Raw genomic sequence first — 15,221 nt, forward strand, 5'->3', positions numbered from 1 at the left:
CGTCCATGCTGACCTGATTCTGTCCTTGCTGTGACACACCTGCTCCTGCGCTTACCAGAGCATTTGCATATTCAGATTTGCATCCTTAAGATACGACTAGCAGCCACGGAAAAGGTAGGGGAAAAGAGAGAGAGAGAGGAGGAGAAGAGGGGGAAAACAAAGTGCGTATGGGAAAGAGAGATGGATAAACTGAGAGCAGGAGAGGACGAGAGACAAATAATGAGATGTTTTTAAAGCAGGAAACAGGAAAAGAGAGAGGGAGAGAGTGAGTGAGGCTGGCTACATGACTGTTCAAATCTCATGTGAATGGGGCAGTTCAGCTTAAAGACAGCTCTGCCCGCCATCTGCTGTGGAAGCTGTTCACACTGTACACTGGAACATGAGTGTCACACACATGCATGAGGGATTATACACTGTGCACCGAAACCATTCAAATGCATTTTACAGTTCGTCAGCAACAGCTCATTGTGTAGCCATAACAATGCAGGTGTTTCAGTACTTCCTGTTGGTTGCAGCAGCTGCATTTTTACATTTAGTGCACATTACCGGTGCATTTTACCAAATGACATCAGGAAGTCTTTCACTTACAACTTGTTACTGCTAACTAGACACATATTACAAGTGCTTACAGCCGTTTATACAGCTTATCATTTAGCAGAGATCCTGGATGAGGTGTTAAAGAGTCTCCTCCTAAAACTAATTCAGTGTCTTTTTCAAGCATGTATAAACCCTGATTGATATTTCTAAGAGTCTTATTTCAGTCTTAATACTTCAGATGCACATCTGAGAAGACTCCAAACCCTGTCTCCTATTTATTTATTTATGTATTTATTTATGTATTTATTTATGTGTTTGCACAAAAGACATGCAATAGTTGAAGACATAAAATACAACTTCCACATTGATAATAAACCTCACCATATTAGTCAGAAATGCTGCAGTATTATCTGCACTGACCATAAGACTTGAGTGCCCTGAAAGATTACATCAGAATTGTGTGCTTGGCTGTAGAGAACAGTAGGAAATAAAATATGACAGAAGGGAGAGGTAGGGAGAAATAAGGTGGTGAGATAGAGTTTAAAAAAAAAAAAAAAAAAAAAGCATCCAGAAATGCCTGAAACTGAAAGAGCGTTTGGCACAGAAATGTAGACAGAAAGTGAGTATGAAAAAGTCAGAGAAGGAGGCGAGGAAAGACAGACAGAAAGATTGAAGCAGAATGAGAGAGGGAGTGGCAGAAAAAAAAAGGAGGAGAGATGGAAAGGTTGTTGTCACAGCCCTGCGGCTTCTCCTGACAATCCCTCATCTTTACATATGATAATCTAGAAGCCGCAAATGAGCCACTGCTCCACATACGAAACACCAATAATCTCGCACTCAACCAAAAGTGACAGGCTCGGTTAGTCATTGGAAGAGGCTTGCTGCTGCTGCTGCTGCTGCTGCTGCTGCTGCTGCTGCTGCTGCTGCTGCTGCTGAAGATTAATCCTGCCTGAATCACTCTCACACGCTCTATCAGGGAGAATGCATTCAGGGCAGAATGAGAAACATCCACCTGTCAATACTTGAATGTGAAAACCACAGTCTGCCAAAGAATTTGCTTTTCCTGATCAGTGCCAGATTTCTGCACACATCCTCTGTCGGAACAGACGGCATGAGTGTCACATTTTGTTCCCGTATCACATACTCTGGAAACATGATGATCAAGCGATACAGCAGGAACCATGAGATGTATTATAATGACACCACACTCAAACATAGTCATTTGTGCAGCTGGAGATACTTACTGTTTGGATTCTGTGTGTTTTTCATCATGCTTGGATTCTCTGCAGGAAACAAAGCAGAAAAAAAAAAAAGATCAACTGTGAGATGATGACAGAAAAATGTGGCCGTTACCGAGACCCTGAGTGAGTAAAGGAAGGGAATTAATAAGAGGATAAAGAGTTTGAGCAGGAGACAAACAGAGATGAAAAAGACAGATAGTCATGTCTGACAGAGGTTGTAGCTTTTCTAATGACGCTGAACTGAAGTTCCTGCAGCACACGGTAAATGGCACATCCCCAGTGAGAGAGACCGGGGCCTGTTAATGGAACTGGGAACACAGAGCGCTGCACCAGAACAACCAGGACACTATTAGCAGCAGAGTGACCAGGAAACAACAGACTTTTATAGAGTTTCGAAGCAACAAATAATTCAGTAATGATCCTAAGCCGAGTTTTAAGGGAGCTACCGAGCCTTAAGAGGTCATGCATCCATTGATTTGATTTGACGCCGCTTTCCCGGTCATAATCAGTACATCTAAGTTGTTTTCTGGGACGCTTGACTTATTCACCTCGTTATTTTGGACAATGATGCTGGCTTTTCCATGATAATGAGTTATTTTTGTTTTCCTCGAGATATCGAGAACTTTTTATCGAGAAAAATTTAAAATAATTTGTGTCGGATTTTGTGCCTTTATTGTCGAGAGAGGACAGTGGATAGAGTTGGAAAGCAGAGAGAGAGAGAGAGAGAGAGAGAGAGAGAGAGAGAGAGAGAGAGAGAGAGAGAGAGACACACACACACACAGGGGAATGACATTCAGGAAAGGAGCTACAGGTCGGATTGGAACCCGGACCGCCCGCCTGAAGGACCACAGCCTCTGCACAGTGGAATGCTCGCACAAACCTCTAGGTCACCAGAGATATTGAGAAATTAAGTCCTCATCACATGAAGAACAACTTTTTTACATCAAGGGGAAAAAAAATCAAATTTAATGTATTTATTTCAGAGGGATGATGCAATTTACCAAAGTCTCAATACAAAGCATGCAACTGATGTGCTGCACAGACAGTTTATAGTGATTGCTCATTTTTAACCCTTGTCCCTGGTTGGGCCTTTGGGTATCAAAAAATTGCACAAGCTTTCCCAAAACCGAAGCGAACTGATGAGACATTGAAAAGATGAACTCCTTGGCATACCATCAGTGTTGAAAGTAGTACATGTGAATTCCCAGGAATAACATTTTTTTTTTTAAATATGTATTTTTGTTTCGTTTGCATTCCTCACTACTACACTATTGTCTCACTTTCTTCAAGTGTCATTGTGCTTTTTGATTGTACTGTTAATATGTATTAACATCTCTATGTTCAATGTCAATACATTTAAATGAATGTTTGTGTTTCCTTTGTCAAGCTTGCTGTGCTTGTCCTAAGCATACAGAATGTGTATTTCCGTGTTTGTACATGCAGAGCAACTTAAAACTGGAGTGTGATTCCTTATTTACGCATACACACCTGGCCATTAATCATGATAGTGATGCATAACAGCATGACGTTCCTCTTCAGACTGGTATATTGAGTTTGCACAATGGGGTTAAAAAGTTGATGTTTATTACATTAAATATATAATATTAGAAACATTAGTCCTTTGCACCAAAATACATTTGACTTCGGTGACTCATGTGCTCCAGTACTTTCTTTGGATGCTGCCTGAGAGATGGAGTCAAGAAGTTTGAATTTTTTAGGGTAAATTATCTCCAGATATGGTGTGCTGGTGGAGTGCATGCCCCATGTATGGAGGCTGTAGCACACAAAGCCCCAAAATAAAAATCTTTAAATTACCTCCCAAATATAACATACAGGTCACTTAGCTCTGCACAGAAACAGCTGGTAGAAATGTCCTTCAGAGTAACTTTTCACTGTTCTACTGAATACTTTCAGTCTTTACTTTTTTGAATTTAACTTCAGTTAAGTATTTGAGTAAGTATTAAAATTTTTATCAGTCTCCTTTAGAACAACCATGAGTTCTTCTTCTTCTTCCTGAGTAAAGACTCTGTGTATTTTTTTGCCACCTCTGAAAGAGGAGAGAAATCATCTCCACCTTTAATAAGCAGCGGCGATGTCTATACCCTGCACAATACAGTCTGACGAAGTGTTTTTCAAAGTTCTCAGAGGGATAAAGTAATTGCAAAGGAAGAAGCAGAAGGGCTTGAAAAGTATTAGCAACCGCGCTGAATTCCACTTTGCAAGCTATTTATTGACTTCACATATGAGCAGGTGGAAGCTACATACACGGCTCGGTGTGTCGCCTTTTCTGGTCTCTGTGCAACCGCATTAACATAGCAGCTCCTCTGAGAGGCGCGGGGAAATTAGTGTGTGCTCTCTGCACATGCAGGCCTGTGTTTGCCTGCGCCTGCACATTTGCATAAGCACACATATCTGTGTGTTTCTGCATGTGAGTGCAGTTTGGGTGCTTGCCTGTGTGTGTGTGTGTGTGTGTGTGTGTGTGTGTGTGTGTGTGTCATTGCCCGTTTTCTCGGTGCTGACTCACTTCACGGTAATCTCTGAGGGTATTATCGCTGAGGGTGGCTAAAGACGTACATCATCAAGACATGAGCGCTTCTCCTCGTCAGTGGAGAGTCTCTACACCACGCCGTCATTATACTCTATTATTCCTGATGATGTATATTGAACAGGTTGCCAAGTGAGCCGAGCCCCCCCCCCCCCCCCCAAAATACTCTCTATTTCTCCCTCTCCTCACCCCCCGGGCAGGGAGAGAAGTGTCTCATCTCAAGGCCACGAGGGATTGTAGCCAAGGTCACTTAATCACCATTTACTTCCCCTAAGCGTGGGTGGAAGCAATCTACAAGGAGCAGGCAGACAGATGGGCCGTAGTAGGCACGTAGCCGGTGACACCTGAGGGTGCATCGGGGTGTTAAATAGACATTAGAGCTCTATGTAGCAAAACGCCTCCCAAGGTAACTCCTCCCTAAAGTGCCTGTTTCCCCGTTAAAGAGCGTTCCCTGTTAAAGCCCACCCAGTCATTTGTACATTTTGTGACACACTCCAAACCCTTTCCATTGAGTGTGTAAGTTGGGGAATCAGAAATATGATGGATAAGATGTTCCTCGTCTCAGACTCGATGAAGTGGGAACATTGCGTCGACCTGTTTCACGTTAATGAGGCACTTCAGGGGTAAAGTGCATACATGTGCGAGACACACGATTGTTAAAAATACCTCTCCTGTTTCTTGTTACGTGACTGGACTTCTATATAGGGCCAACATTGTGACACTTGTTTCTTTATCTATATATAGTCATGTCCTCAGGGCTTTAAACACAGGTCTCTGTTATGTAAATGCTTTGTAATGGCTCTCAGACATGACAGAGCCGTAATGGAAAGAGCTTGTACAGCTTGCATGATATCTTACATCTGCTATGTTGGACAATGGTGGAGCAAAGTGTCATCATATAAGAGATGCTCTAAGCCCTTTGTAAGGTTTGAATCAATAACAGATACCGACATTTTGGAGCCAGGGATTTTCAAATGAATGGTCTTTTCGAGGCCTTTTTAAAGCATCGAAGTCCACCTCGTACTTTTCATTTCATCACTGATTGGATTGAATAAAGAAACCTCTTCTTCTAATTCTAAAGGCAATGATTGAACTTTGAACACATGTGGTGTTCTGTGGACCCGGAGGTTAATTCAGTAGGAGACAAAATAGAAAATTGCCAACACTTAAGAGGTTCACTTTCAAGCCTGTAAAGGTTTAAAGAAGCCAACATTCATTCAGCTATAGAGGCAACATCTAAGGGGAAACAATCCGCTGTTCTCCATTCACTATGCTGGTGGATGAAAGTGAAGAGACGGCGCCTTCACGCAATACAAAAGGCATATAAAATGCCTCGAAGCTGCTGAGTGTTTGATCCATAAGCAACACGGTTAACAACAATGTTTTTCTGAAAAGTGCGAATAGTTGATACAAAAACACCCATCAGCTGGATAAATGGGAATCTAGGATCTTGATCAAATAATTCGTCCAGACAGGCTGTAGAAGTTCAGGCTGAGCAATGCAAGGCCTTGCTTTGACTTGTATCAAAGACCACGTTTTAAAATCTGGTGCTCACTGACAGAGCTTTACATGACCAGGCACCAGAGGATTGTGTGGACCTTCTGCAGCCCAACATCATGACGTTATAAACGTTGCACAAAAAGTAAGGACATTTGTTTTTGGTAGATTATTTTATTGTTGTAATATTGCTTCTTGGCAATACATCTTACACTGTCACCTCTTAATTTCCATTTTAAATGGTGCCATGGGGGTTGAACCCATGAAAAACTTGACAAATCTTCTCTGCCAATGTCAAACAGCTTATTCTGCTGTTGACTCTTGTTTGGTGTCATTTTGTGGATTGGATGATTGAAGTCTGAAGAAACAAGACATATTGGCAATTTAGAGAAAATTTGGCAAGTTTTTCATGTGCGCAACCCACGTACTCAGCTCTGCTGCTCATCCCACAAATGTATGTTCCTTACAAATGTGGCACACAGGAAGTATTGTTACAACAAAGAAATAATCTACCAAACACAAATTTCCTAACTTTTTGGGCGATGTTTAGATCATAGGTTCTCAACCCAGGGGTTTGCAAGCAGACATTAAGCCGTGTTTCAAACACAGGGAGATTAGGCTGTGGCATAAGAAGCTCCCAAACTTTGAAACAGTCTCTGTATCAGTCTATAGGTCTTCAGATGTAGTAGTCTTCAGACTGTGATTGGTTCTTTTTTTAAGCAGCTAAAGCCCTATTGGTGTGAATGAGTGTTTAGATACGTGAAACCTGCTGGGTTTTATTCAGTTTTGAATCTGTTTTTAAAGATGATCTGGTGCTATATTAAAAATGTATGGCTGTTTTATATTTGTCCTTTTTTTGGAGGTTAAAACTTTGAATACTTTTTTATTAATTTTTATTTTTTTTGTCTGGCTTTTTTCCCTTTTCAGTTTTTATCGTAAAAATTTGATTCAAAATGTTCTTTTTATAATAAATCTGGTGTTCTTTCATTTTTGGCTTGTGTTTTATTTTTTTGTAATTTTGTGTGTTTATCTTTGAATAATTTATTTGGAGTTTTATTTTGAAGTTATCCATATTTGTGTATATCATGAGGTGTTTAATCTTGTGTTCCTTCTTCTGAACATTGTTTCTTACTTATTTGTATTTGACTGTAAAACATTGTGACTGGTGGGGGCGCCGGTCCCATGTACGGAGATTATAGTCCTCCAGCGGGCAGCCCGGTTTGAATCCGACCTGTGACTCCTTCCCCGTATGTTATTCCCCCCACACTCTCTCACCCTGATTTCTGACTCTATCCACTGTCCTATTGCCATAATAAAAGCTTACAAATAAATATTTAAAAAACAACAACTTTCTTTGCTTTCTTTTCTAGGTTGAACGATGATGTCACCATCGATCAAATCATTTAATATCAAAGTAGTAAAACTTTTGGCTTCATTGTCAATATACGTTTTCCTCTCTTGTAGACCCAGGGCATTGAACTATTCCTCTGACATGCTGATTCCTTGTGTCTTTAGCTTGTTTCAGGCACTTTGAAAGCATTCAACCATCTGGCTGCAATATAAGGATCTGATTTTCCCCCTCCAGTGGGCGGGGCTTGTACAGCAGACGCATTGCGCTTTGTCTCTTAAGCAGAACTTATTTGATTTAACACCTCCCTCATCGATAGAGCTTTAGGAAGATGCTCTTGTTGGCATTTCCCCATCCCTCCAAGTGTGCCCAGAGTAAACAGATCCAGAGGAACAACCACACACAGATATAATAGACCCTGTCAGCAGTCCAGCTCCCACAGCAACACCAGTAAATGAAGCACTTCCAGGTTCTGATGAACACGTTACCTCGGCATTGGACGTCAAACAAAGTGCTTTTTCTAACGCAGTCAACAGCGGAGGTCCTTTGATTTCATCACAACCTTTTTGATGTCGCTGTTTCAGCGAGAGCCGAACAAGACGTCCCATTTGATGGAAGTCACTAAATCCCCTGCTGGAGAATAGTTATTCTCACTAAGTGCAGCCTCTGAAAGAATGTGTTGTTGAGCCAATTAGGGATACAATCTCTTATTAATCACACACTTAGCTGCATTAATGATTCACACCTAAACGCGGCCACATGAGTCTCTGAAGTATTTTTCAAAGATACTGTAGATACATGAAATGGATTTTGTTGAGTTATGTAGTTTTCTGTGACATTTAATTGTGTAATTGAATAAGTGTTCCAGATAAATCTAGTGGAATAGAGTTGTAGAGCCACTTTTTTTTTAAAAAGGAAGATGTTTCATATTCATCGTGCTTTTAATAATTCATCAAACTTAAATGTGATTTCACTCTTACTCTTGGTGTAGTAGCCACTCCGCAGCGAGGCCGTGGGCGTGCTACAGCGACGAGAGGAGTACGTACCAAAGACTATGAGGCGAGTGTGCGTATCAGTCGAGCCCAGAGGATTTTGGGCCGTGCAGCGGTACATGGAGCCGTTGAGCTCAGCTGGCACCCGCTCCAGAATCAGCTCCTTCCCCTCTCGCTCGGCGCTGCCGTCCAGGAGGCGGCCCCCTACCCGTGTCCAGGTGAAGAGGGGCTCGGGGAACACCTCATTCTATCAAAACCAAAGAAGAAGGGTGGGGGGGGGGAACAAAAGGAGGAGAAAGGAGAAATAAAAAAAGAGAGGGAAGAGAGGGTGGTGCAGAGTAAGTCTGCCAGTCTCAGCCAAGAGATTAAAAGCAAAGGATACATGAATAATACAAGCTCCAATTTTATCCCGTAATGCAAAGGCGAGTTAACAACATGCATTAATAATCAACACTTCACTTTACAACTGCTTTTTTTTCCCCCTCTTCACATTTTTGAGCCCTCCAGAGATCAGTCCCCCCATTTTTAATTTAAAAATATCACCCTCCATGAAGCGGGATTTCATTCATGTCAGTGGGTTGACATGTTCACAGATAATGAGAGGACACACGTAAAGAGGGGAAGGGGGGGGGGGGGGAGGGGGGGGTCTCATGTTAGATCCCAAACTCTGCTTCTGCTTCTCTGCGTCCTTTTTTCACATCATAATCCCTCGATGACACATTCACTGCATCACACGGACACACTCACACAGAGACGATCCTAAACTACTAACACAAAATGTAATGTATGTTCTAAAATGTAAAACAATATTTAAAGTATCTTTTTTTGTTATTTCAGAGCAAAACAACTTTCTATATTACTTTTTTAAGGGTACAAGATGTAGAATATTATGAGAATTTTACACTAAAATGTCTAAATTCATAATAAAATGACTGATGTTGTATATTTTGTTGTTGTTGAGTACTTACATTTCCTCAAATCAAATAGTTATCAAAGCCAGCGTATTCATTAATTTCATTAATTTCATAGTTGTAACGGGACGTGTCTTGTCGTGGCGACCGCCATGACAGAGCTGCCATGACAGACCGGACCAGTTTATCGTTGCCGTGGAAACACCTGGTGTTACCTCAAAGACCCCTAGGAACTACTAGTGGAAGCTGCTGTACTGTTGATGTATGTGCTGCTGTGATAACAACGTCATGTAAATTATAGTCGGATACATTAGCCGGTCGGTAAACATATTATTTTCCCCCGGGTCGGTTTCGTTCCGTTAGTCAACTTGGAGTTCGTTTTTATTGGGGGTGAGCAGGAGATAGAATAACTAGCATGATTCCCCGCCAGCCTCTGCTTCATCTTTAGTTATTGGTTCGACTGACAGACGAGGTATGGCCAAAGAAAAGCTTTGTTTTGGTTTCAAAGTCCATATTGCATCGTCGACTGGACGTTGACTCTAAAGTTACATAATACACCTTATATTAGAAAGTAATTTAATGTATGTATGTAACCAGGTGACTTTGTCGCCATGTAAGTACTTACATGATTTAATGGGACTATTTTGTAGTGTGTAACTTTTTATCAAAATTCTAATATTTATTTATGCTCACCACACTGTGACGGCCTGTGTGTATGACTGATGCCATGGGTACCTAGATTTAGTGGCGATTCCAGAGCCCGTTGGGGCCCTAGGCAAAAATCAATTGGCGGATGAAAGTGAAGAGACGGCGCCTTCACACAATACAAAAGGCATATAAAATGCCTCGAAGCTGCTGAGTTCAGCAGGGAAACGAGAATGAGTGTAGTCAGATGGGCCCCCCTTAGGGAGGTTTCCTACAGTCATTGCTAAATTTCCACGTTTGAGGCTGCCCAAGCAGTTGCCTGCTTTGCCTGTTGACAAACAGTGCCTCTGCCTAGATGGCCATATTTAGATTTATCTGGCTACTCTAAGCTGTCGTATTTGACAAGATAGAAGTGCAAATGTTTTTGTCAGTGGACACACAGACACCCAGAACACCCACATACACACAACACAAAAGAGTTTCCACAGCCTACTGTTGAAGGAAGGAGCAATTCATTGGGACATTAGAGATGCTCGACATATGACAGTACATCGAGTCCTTAAGACACAGATGTTTCTAAAGATGGGAGGTCTGACCATAGTGATGTTTTAAGTGTTTGAGGTGGTGTAAAATTGGATAATAAAGACAATTGAAGACTTGTCAGTTCGGTTTCATTTTGGTTTTCACTGCTCCATTAGCTTACAGCGATACAATTTAATAAATTCATAATAAGTTAGCCAAAGCGCAGAGCCAATGAATCCATCTTGTGTGACCTCGTGTAGACCCTGCTCTTATTAGAAGTTCAAGAAGAAACAGCAGAATATGAACCGCAGTCCAGACTGTCCTTCCTTCATGGCTTTTCAAGCATGACTTACTTCTCCACTATCAACATCGCCTCTCCATTGACATTGACATTGAAAAGTGCACATTTTGAATCTTTCCCTGCAGCAGACAATGATGATGCATTCCGTTGGCATGCGCCCAAGTCTGAATATCATGCTCACATGCCCAAAACAAACCAAACACTTCAGAGTTCAGACAAACATGCTTTGCACAAAAAGCTCCAATAGCAGCTTGAAGTCACCTCCTGCACTTATGTTAGAGTATGCAACAATCTTAATTTTGCTGTTTGCAATTGTTTTGACAGAGCTGTTGTGAATTGATTAACCTTTCAAAATAAATGCTAACAAAAGAGTTCTCCAAGGTCTGTGTTTAAATCATGACAGAGTTTAACGACTTAGCAGATGGGGACAGGCTGTTGGGAAAAAAGGTCACATTAAGAAAGAAAAAAGAAACGCTAAAAGGGTTTAAGTGAGACCTTCCTGTCACCTAACCCCAAGAGTCCAAATAAAAAAAGGTCTTTGTTGCTTAAACCATCAATTTCCTATCTAATCTCATACAAAAAGCCACATGAAAAATGGATGCAAAGTAAAATCCTCGCTGCAGGATAATCATCCATAATACATTCCTAAAACAATAAACCTGAGGGGGAAACTGGCATCTTATTTGATCCAGAAGGCGGGAGGTAAAATTATCAGTCTTGAAACACAATCTTATCTACTTGTGAAACCCTGAATCTCACGTCCAGTGAAGGAAAAAAAAGCCCTGAAAGTACGTTTTCTGATTATTCTGCATGCTGCCGAAGGGCCTGACTGGCTTTACGCCACAGTCAAGCTTGTTTTTTAAAATAACCAATCTCAGCACTGTTCATAGAAAAGGTTCAAATGATTCCCGCGGTCACTGAGCAGACATAAACACATCTAACAAACTGTGCGGTCAATACTTTGGTGCACTAACCCAAAAATCAATGCAGAAGTTGAATTTCAGGTTTAAAAAAAAAAAAAATGCCGCAGAAGAGTGAAATACGATCAAAAAACGAATCTGCCTTCTGATTCCTAGAGGTTCCTAAGGCAGTGACAGAGCAGTAACAAAGGCGATGTGTGCGGTGGGCTGTTAATAGGTCCTGTATCAGGATTTGCCCTCTCCTTTTCACCTGACTGGCTCCAGCTGCCGGGTTTCAAAGTGTCAACCCTGTCAGGGAGATCAGGACCATCCACAGGCCCCTTCACACCGGGGGAAACAGTATTTTCTGGCAGCGGATGAAAGTGACAAAAAGACAATCTCTTTGCTGCTATACCTTTAGTCCCCCCTCCTTCTTCTTCCTTTTTGGGATTATAGAGCAGGAAATCTTAAAACAACAGAGACTCTACCTGGAAGCATTTCATGGCTGCCATTCAACACGTTCTCATCCCAGGTCGTCAAATACAAATTCTTTGTCACGGCCTTCAGTCTCATTCTGATGCAAAAAGGTAGTGTTTGTTGTCTTTCTCTCAACCCTTTGTTAAAGTGATATGGTCTGCTAAAAACTAAAACTAAATGGTAAAGATCAACTGCATCTGTTGACCAATTCCCAGCACTAGATTTCAATCCCAATAAGCAGTTCATCTATCATGTTACTAAGAGCATTTGCTGATTTACGGAGCGACTTCTGCAAAACCTGCACAAAACAACATCTACTGTACTCAAAGCTCTGTGCTGTTAAAACGTGGTTAAAATGGCCATTATTCATACATGTGTAAAGCAAATGGGCCTTGTTGAAGAGATATATCCAATTCACAAAGATTCAGTATTTGACAGCTTTGGAATGAGAACAGGCTGGGCTAATAAAAACAAAAAAGACACCAGACATCGGACATCATATAGACAGTCATGATATAAGCAAAATAGATTTCTTGTGTTTGATTCATTTTAGTAATATATTTCATGCCTCAAGTTGAAATATAAACCAGTCTGAAACACTGCGTTGTGTTTTTGAGTCTTTTAAATTAAATGAACAATTTGAAATGTGAATCACAGTTCCACAAATTAGTATTTGGCATTCATACTTGAACAGACTGAGTAAAAGATGTCTCTGCCCATCAGAGTGGTCGCTCTGATGGCTGAAAAAAAAAAGAAAACTTAACAAGCTTATTGAAACAAATGCACCATTCTACTTTAATAGATGGTCATTCATTTTGTTAGCACCCCATGCACTTACCCCAGACGATCCTACCTGGAATCCTTGCACAGTGATGCGCACTGTGTCCCCCACCTTTGCCCTTGTGGGGGTCATTAAGAGTTTAGGACCCTTTGGAGCAGCTGTAAGAGAATAAAAAAAGAAGGACAAGGAGACAAAGGTCATTGCACTGAGCATGAAGACAAATCCTGTTGGAAACCTGTTTTGTCACTGAGGGAGAGAGACAAATACAATTTCCTGTCAATTAAGGTCATGGGGCGAGAGGCGAGGGACCTGCGGGCTCTTTCATCTAAAGGACTATGCCGGATTTATTCCCCCTCGGAGAGAAAAGCAACTAAATTGGGTAGATACTCATTACTAGAGGAGAATGGGAGTGCACAGGGTGGAGTGTGGAGGCAGTGAGATAAGGGACACTCAGAAAGCTAATTCCCTTGTCTTGGTGCGGACGGCAGCACCCGGATGGCTTTCATATGGACCCTCTAAAACAATGGGGTGCAGGCAGGAGACAGTGGGGGGGCGGGTTCTAATATTCTTTGAAAATGACGGGCCGCTGAGTGTCCCGTGTATGTAGCATGGAGATAAAATGACTGATTTGCATAATGTTATAAAAAGGTAAGTCATTTCATTACGGCTAAACTGCACAGCATACCACATTAGGCCTTTATAAGCAGGTTCTGCACGATTTGAGATGATTAACAATTCCCTTAAAGATAACTGCTTCACACGCTGTGCACTTCCATATGTTAGACAAATGGCCTGAGCAGAACATGCAACGGGATTCAGGCTATAAGGGTGTCCTATCAATAACGTCTCTACAAGTCCACCCCAGGAGTTCTTCAATTAATTTGCTTTGAACTCTCGGTATAACTCACGCTGGGTGCCCGTGTTCATTGATGAGTTAAACTAAAGGATAAATAAATAAACAGACAAATGACCTCGGTATTCAGCTATTAATCTGGCAGCAAACTGTCCACTGTGGCTAATGAAGCATGGCCTCTTCTAAGGCTTCCATTGACTCCAAGCCTTCGTCAGACTAATGAATTAGGAGTTACACTGTCATGTATGGAAATAGGACGGAGCATGTGGGATTGCCTGTGTGTTGTTTTATTATATCTAGGGATGAATTTATGAAGCATAAGCTAAAAGCATTTGAATTTGCATGAAATGGTTAAAGAGAGTACAAAGAGGCTGGAGGACGTGAGAGAGCAAACAAAATCTTGCTAAGGCTGGAAAGAACTGGTGAAGATTTCAGCACCATTAAACTGCTTTTTAATGCATACACTGATATATTTCACCCCCCCCCAAAAAAATGCAAGGCGAATAGACAAATAAGTCTAAGAAGAAAACTTTAAACTGGAATAAATGCACAAAAATGTTCAGAATTGCAAGGTGGCAAAATGTATGTGTGTGTGTATCCATGAAAGGGCCTCATTCCCCAATATCTTCTTAAAAACTGTTGGTCAGTGTTTTTCTTTTTCTCTAGAATATTTCTAAGACTCTCTGTCAGATTGACATGTTCATAAATGACTGATGTGTTTGCAGCTGTGCTCTTATCTCCTTGTGTTCCTATGTTGACAGTGTGTGCCTGTTTGCAACTAAACTAGCATAGGTAACCGCCCACTTATGCCCATAAAAGGGCATGACTGAAGGGCCCTGTAGACTCACAGAAACGCATGCTGGTTGCAAAGAATAAGTTTGCAAAGAATATGCCTCACTGAGCGGGCGAAGATGGCAAGACCTTCAAAAAGTGGTCCAGCCTTCAGAACCAGACTGATCTAAAGTACGACAACACTATTCCATTGCATACATGAAATCATATTCAAAGATGTCATTTCAAAAAGCTTTGGTGGATCTCTGTAAACCTTACGGATCGCATGTACCATTTGGATTATTCTGGATAAATGTCCCTTTGTACCAATGGCTGTCCTCTAGTGCGCCTCCCACTCCATCCCAGACACACCTGGACGCACACACACACCCTGTCTTCTTCCTTTTTCATCCGCCACACTCTCCTTGTATCCCCTTGAAACCGACTGGGCCCCCTTGTGTCTCCTTTTGCAAATGTACTCAGAACAACACTGATTTTCATTTGATGCCACTTAATTGTGTTACGGCCGAGCGGATTGGGAGTTTAGCGGCGAATGCAAAAACTCCAAGTGAGTGACAGGGTAATTCATCGAGCTGTCTGTCGGCTAGATTGAGTTAACTCAGTAGCGTTATTGAAAAAGTCAACCTGAATTAGAGAAGTCAATTGAGTATTCAGACACACTGACCAATGTTATACCGAATGGAAAGACAATCTCGGAGATGTTGCTCTTCTTCCAACTTCAATGAGCTCCTCCTTTACGCTCTTCAGCCTCAAACTTTGTTTTTTTTAAAAAGCCTTTAAATTTCATCAGCATATATCAAGGGGAAGAACTCTGTGGCAGTGGGATTATAAGTTCATGTTCAAACTATCAAAGCAGAACATGCAGTGATTCTGAGACTGG

General features: G+C 41.5%; 2 protein-coding genes across 3 annotated transcripts in view; both read right to left on the reverse strand.

The window, feature by feature from the left end:
- ece1 (endothelin converting enzyme 1) overlaps positions 1–15,221 on the reverse strand; it is a 516,542-nt gene that overhangs the window by 494,692 nt on the left and 6,629 nt on the right. The gene's annotated exons all lie outside the window — the stretch shown is intronic.
- igsf21a (immunoglobin superfamily, member 21a) overlaps positions 1–15,221 on the reverse strand; it is a 247,871-nt gene that overhangs the window by 6,018 nt on the left and 226,632 nt on the right. The window contains exons 7-9 of one of the 2 annotated variants that reach the window (XM_061041183.1): positions 12,769–12,854; positions 8,215–8,407; positions 1,782–1,820 (exon numbers count right to left, since the gene is read on the reverse strand). In XM_061041183.1, the coding sequence (XP_060897166.1) occupies positions 1,782–1,820; positions 8,215–8,407; positions 12,769–12,854 (318 nt within the window). Of the gene's footprint in view, positions 1–1,781; positions 1,821–8,214; positions 8,408–12,753; positions 12,855–15,221 lie in introns of both variants that reach the window. The other variant, XM_061041182.1, reaches the window with a different exon arrangement.

This window comes from Labrus mixtus, chromosome 7, assembly GCF_963584025.1.
Source record: "Labrus mixtus chromosome 7, fLabMix1.1, whole genome shotgun sequence".
NCBI lineage: Eukaryota > Metazoa > Chordata > Actinopteri > Labriformes > Labridae > Labrus > Labrus mixtus.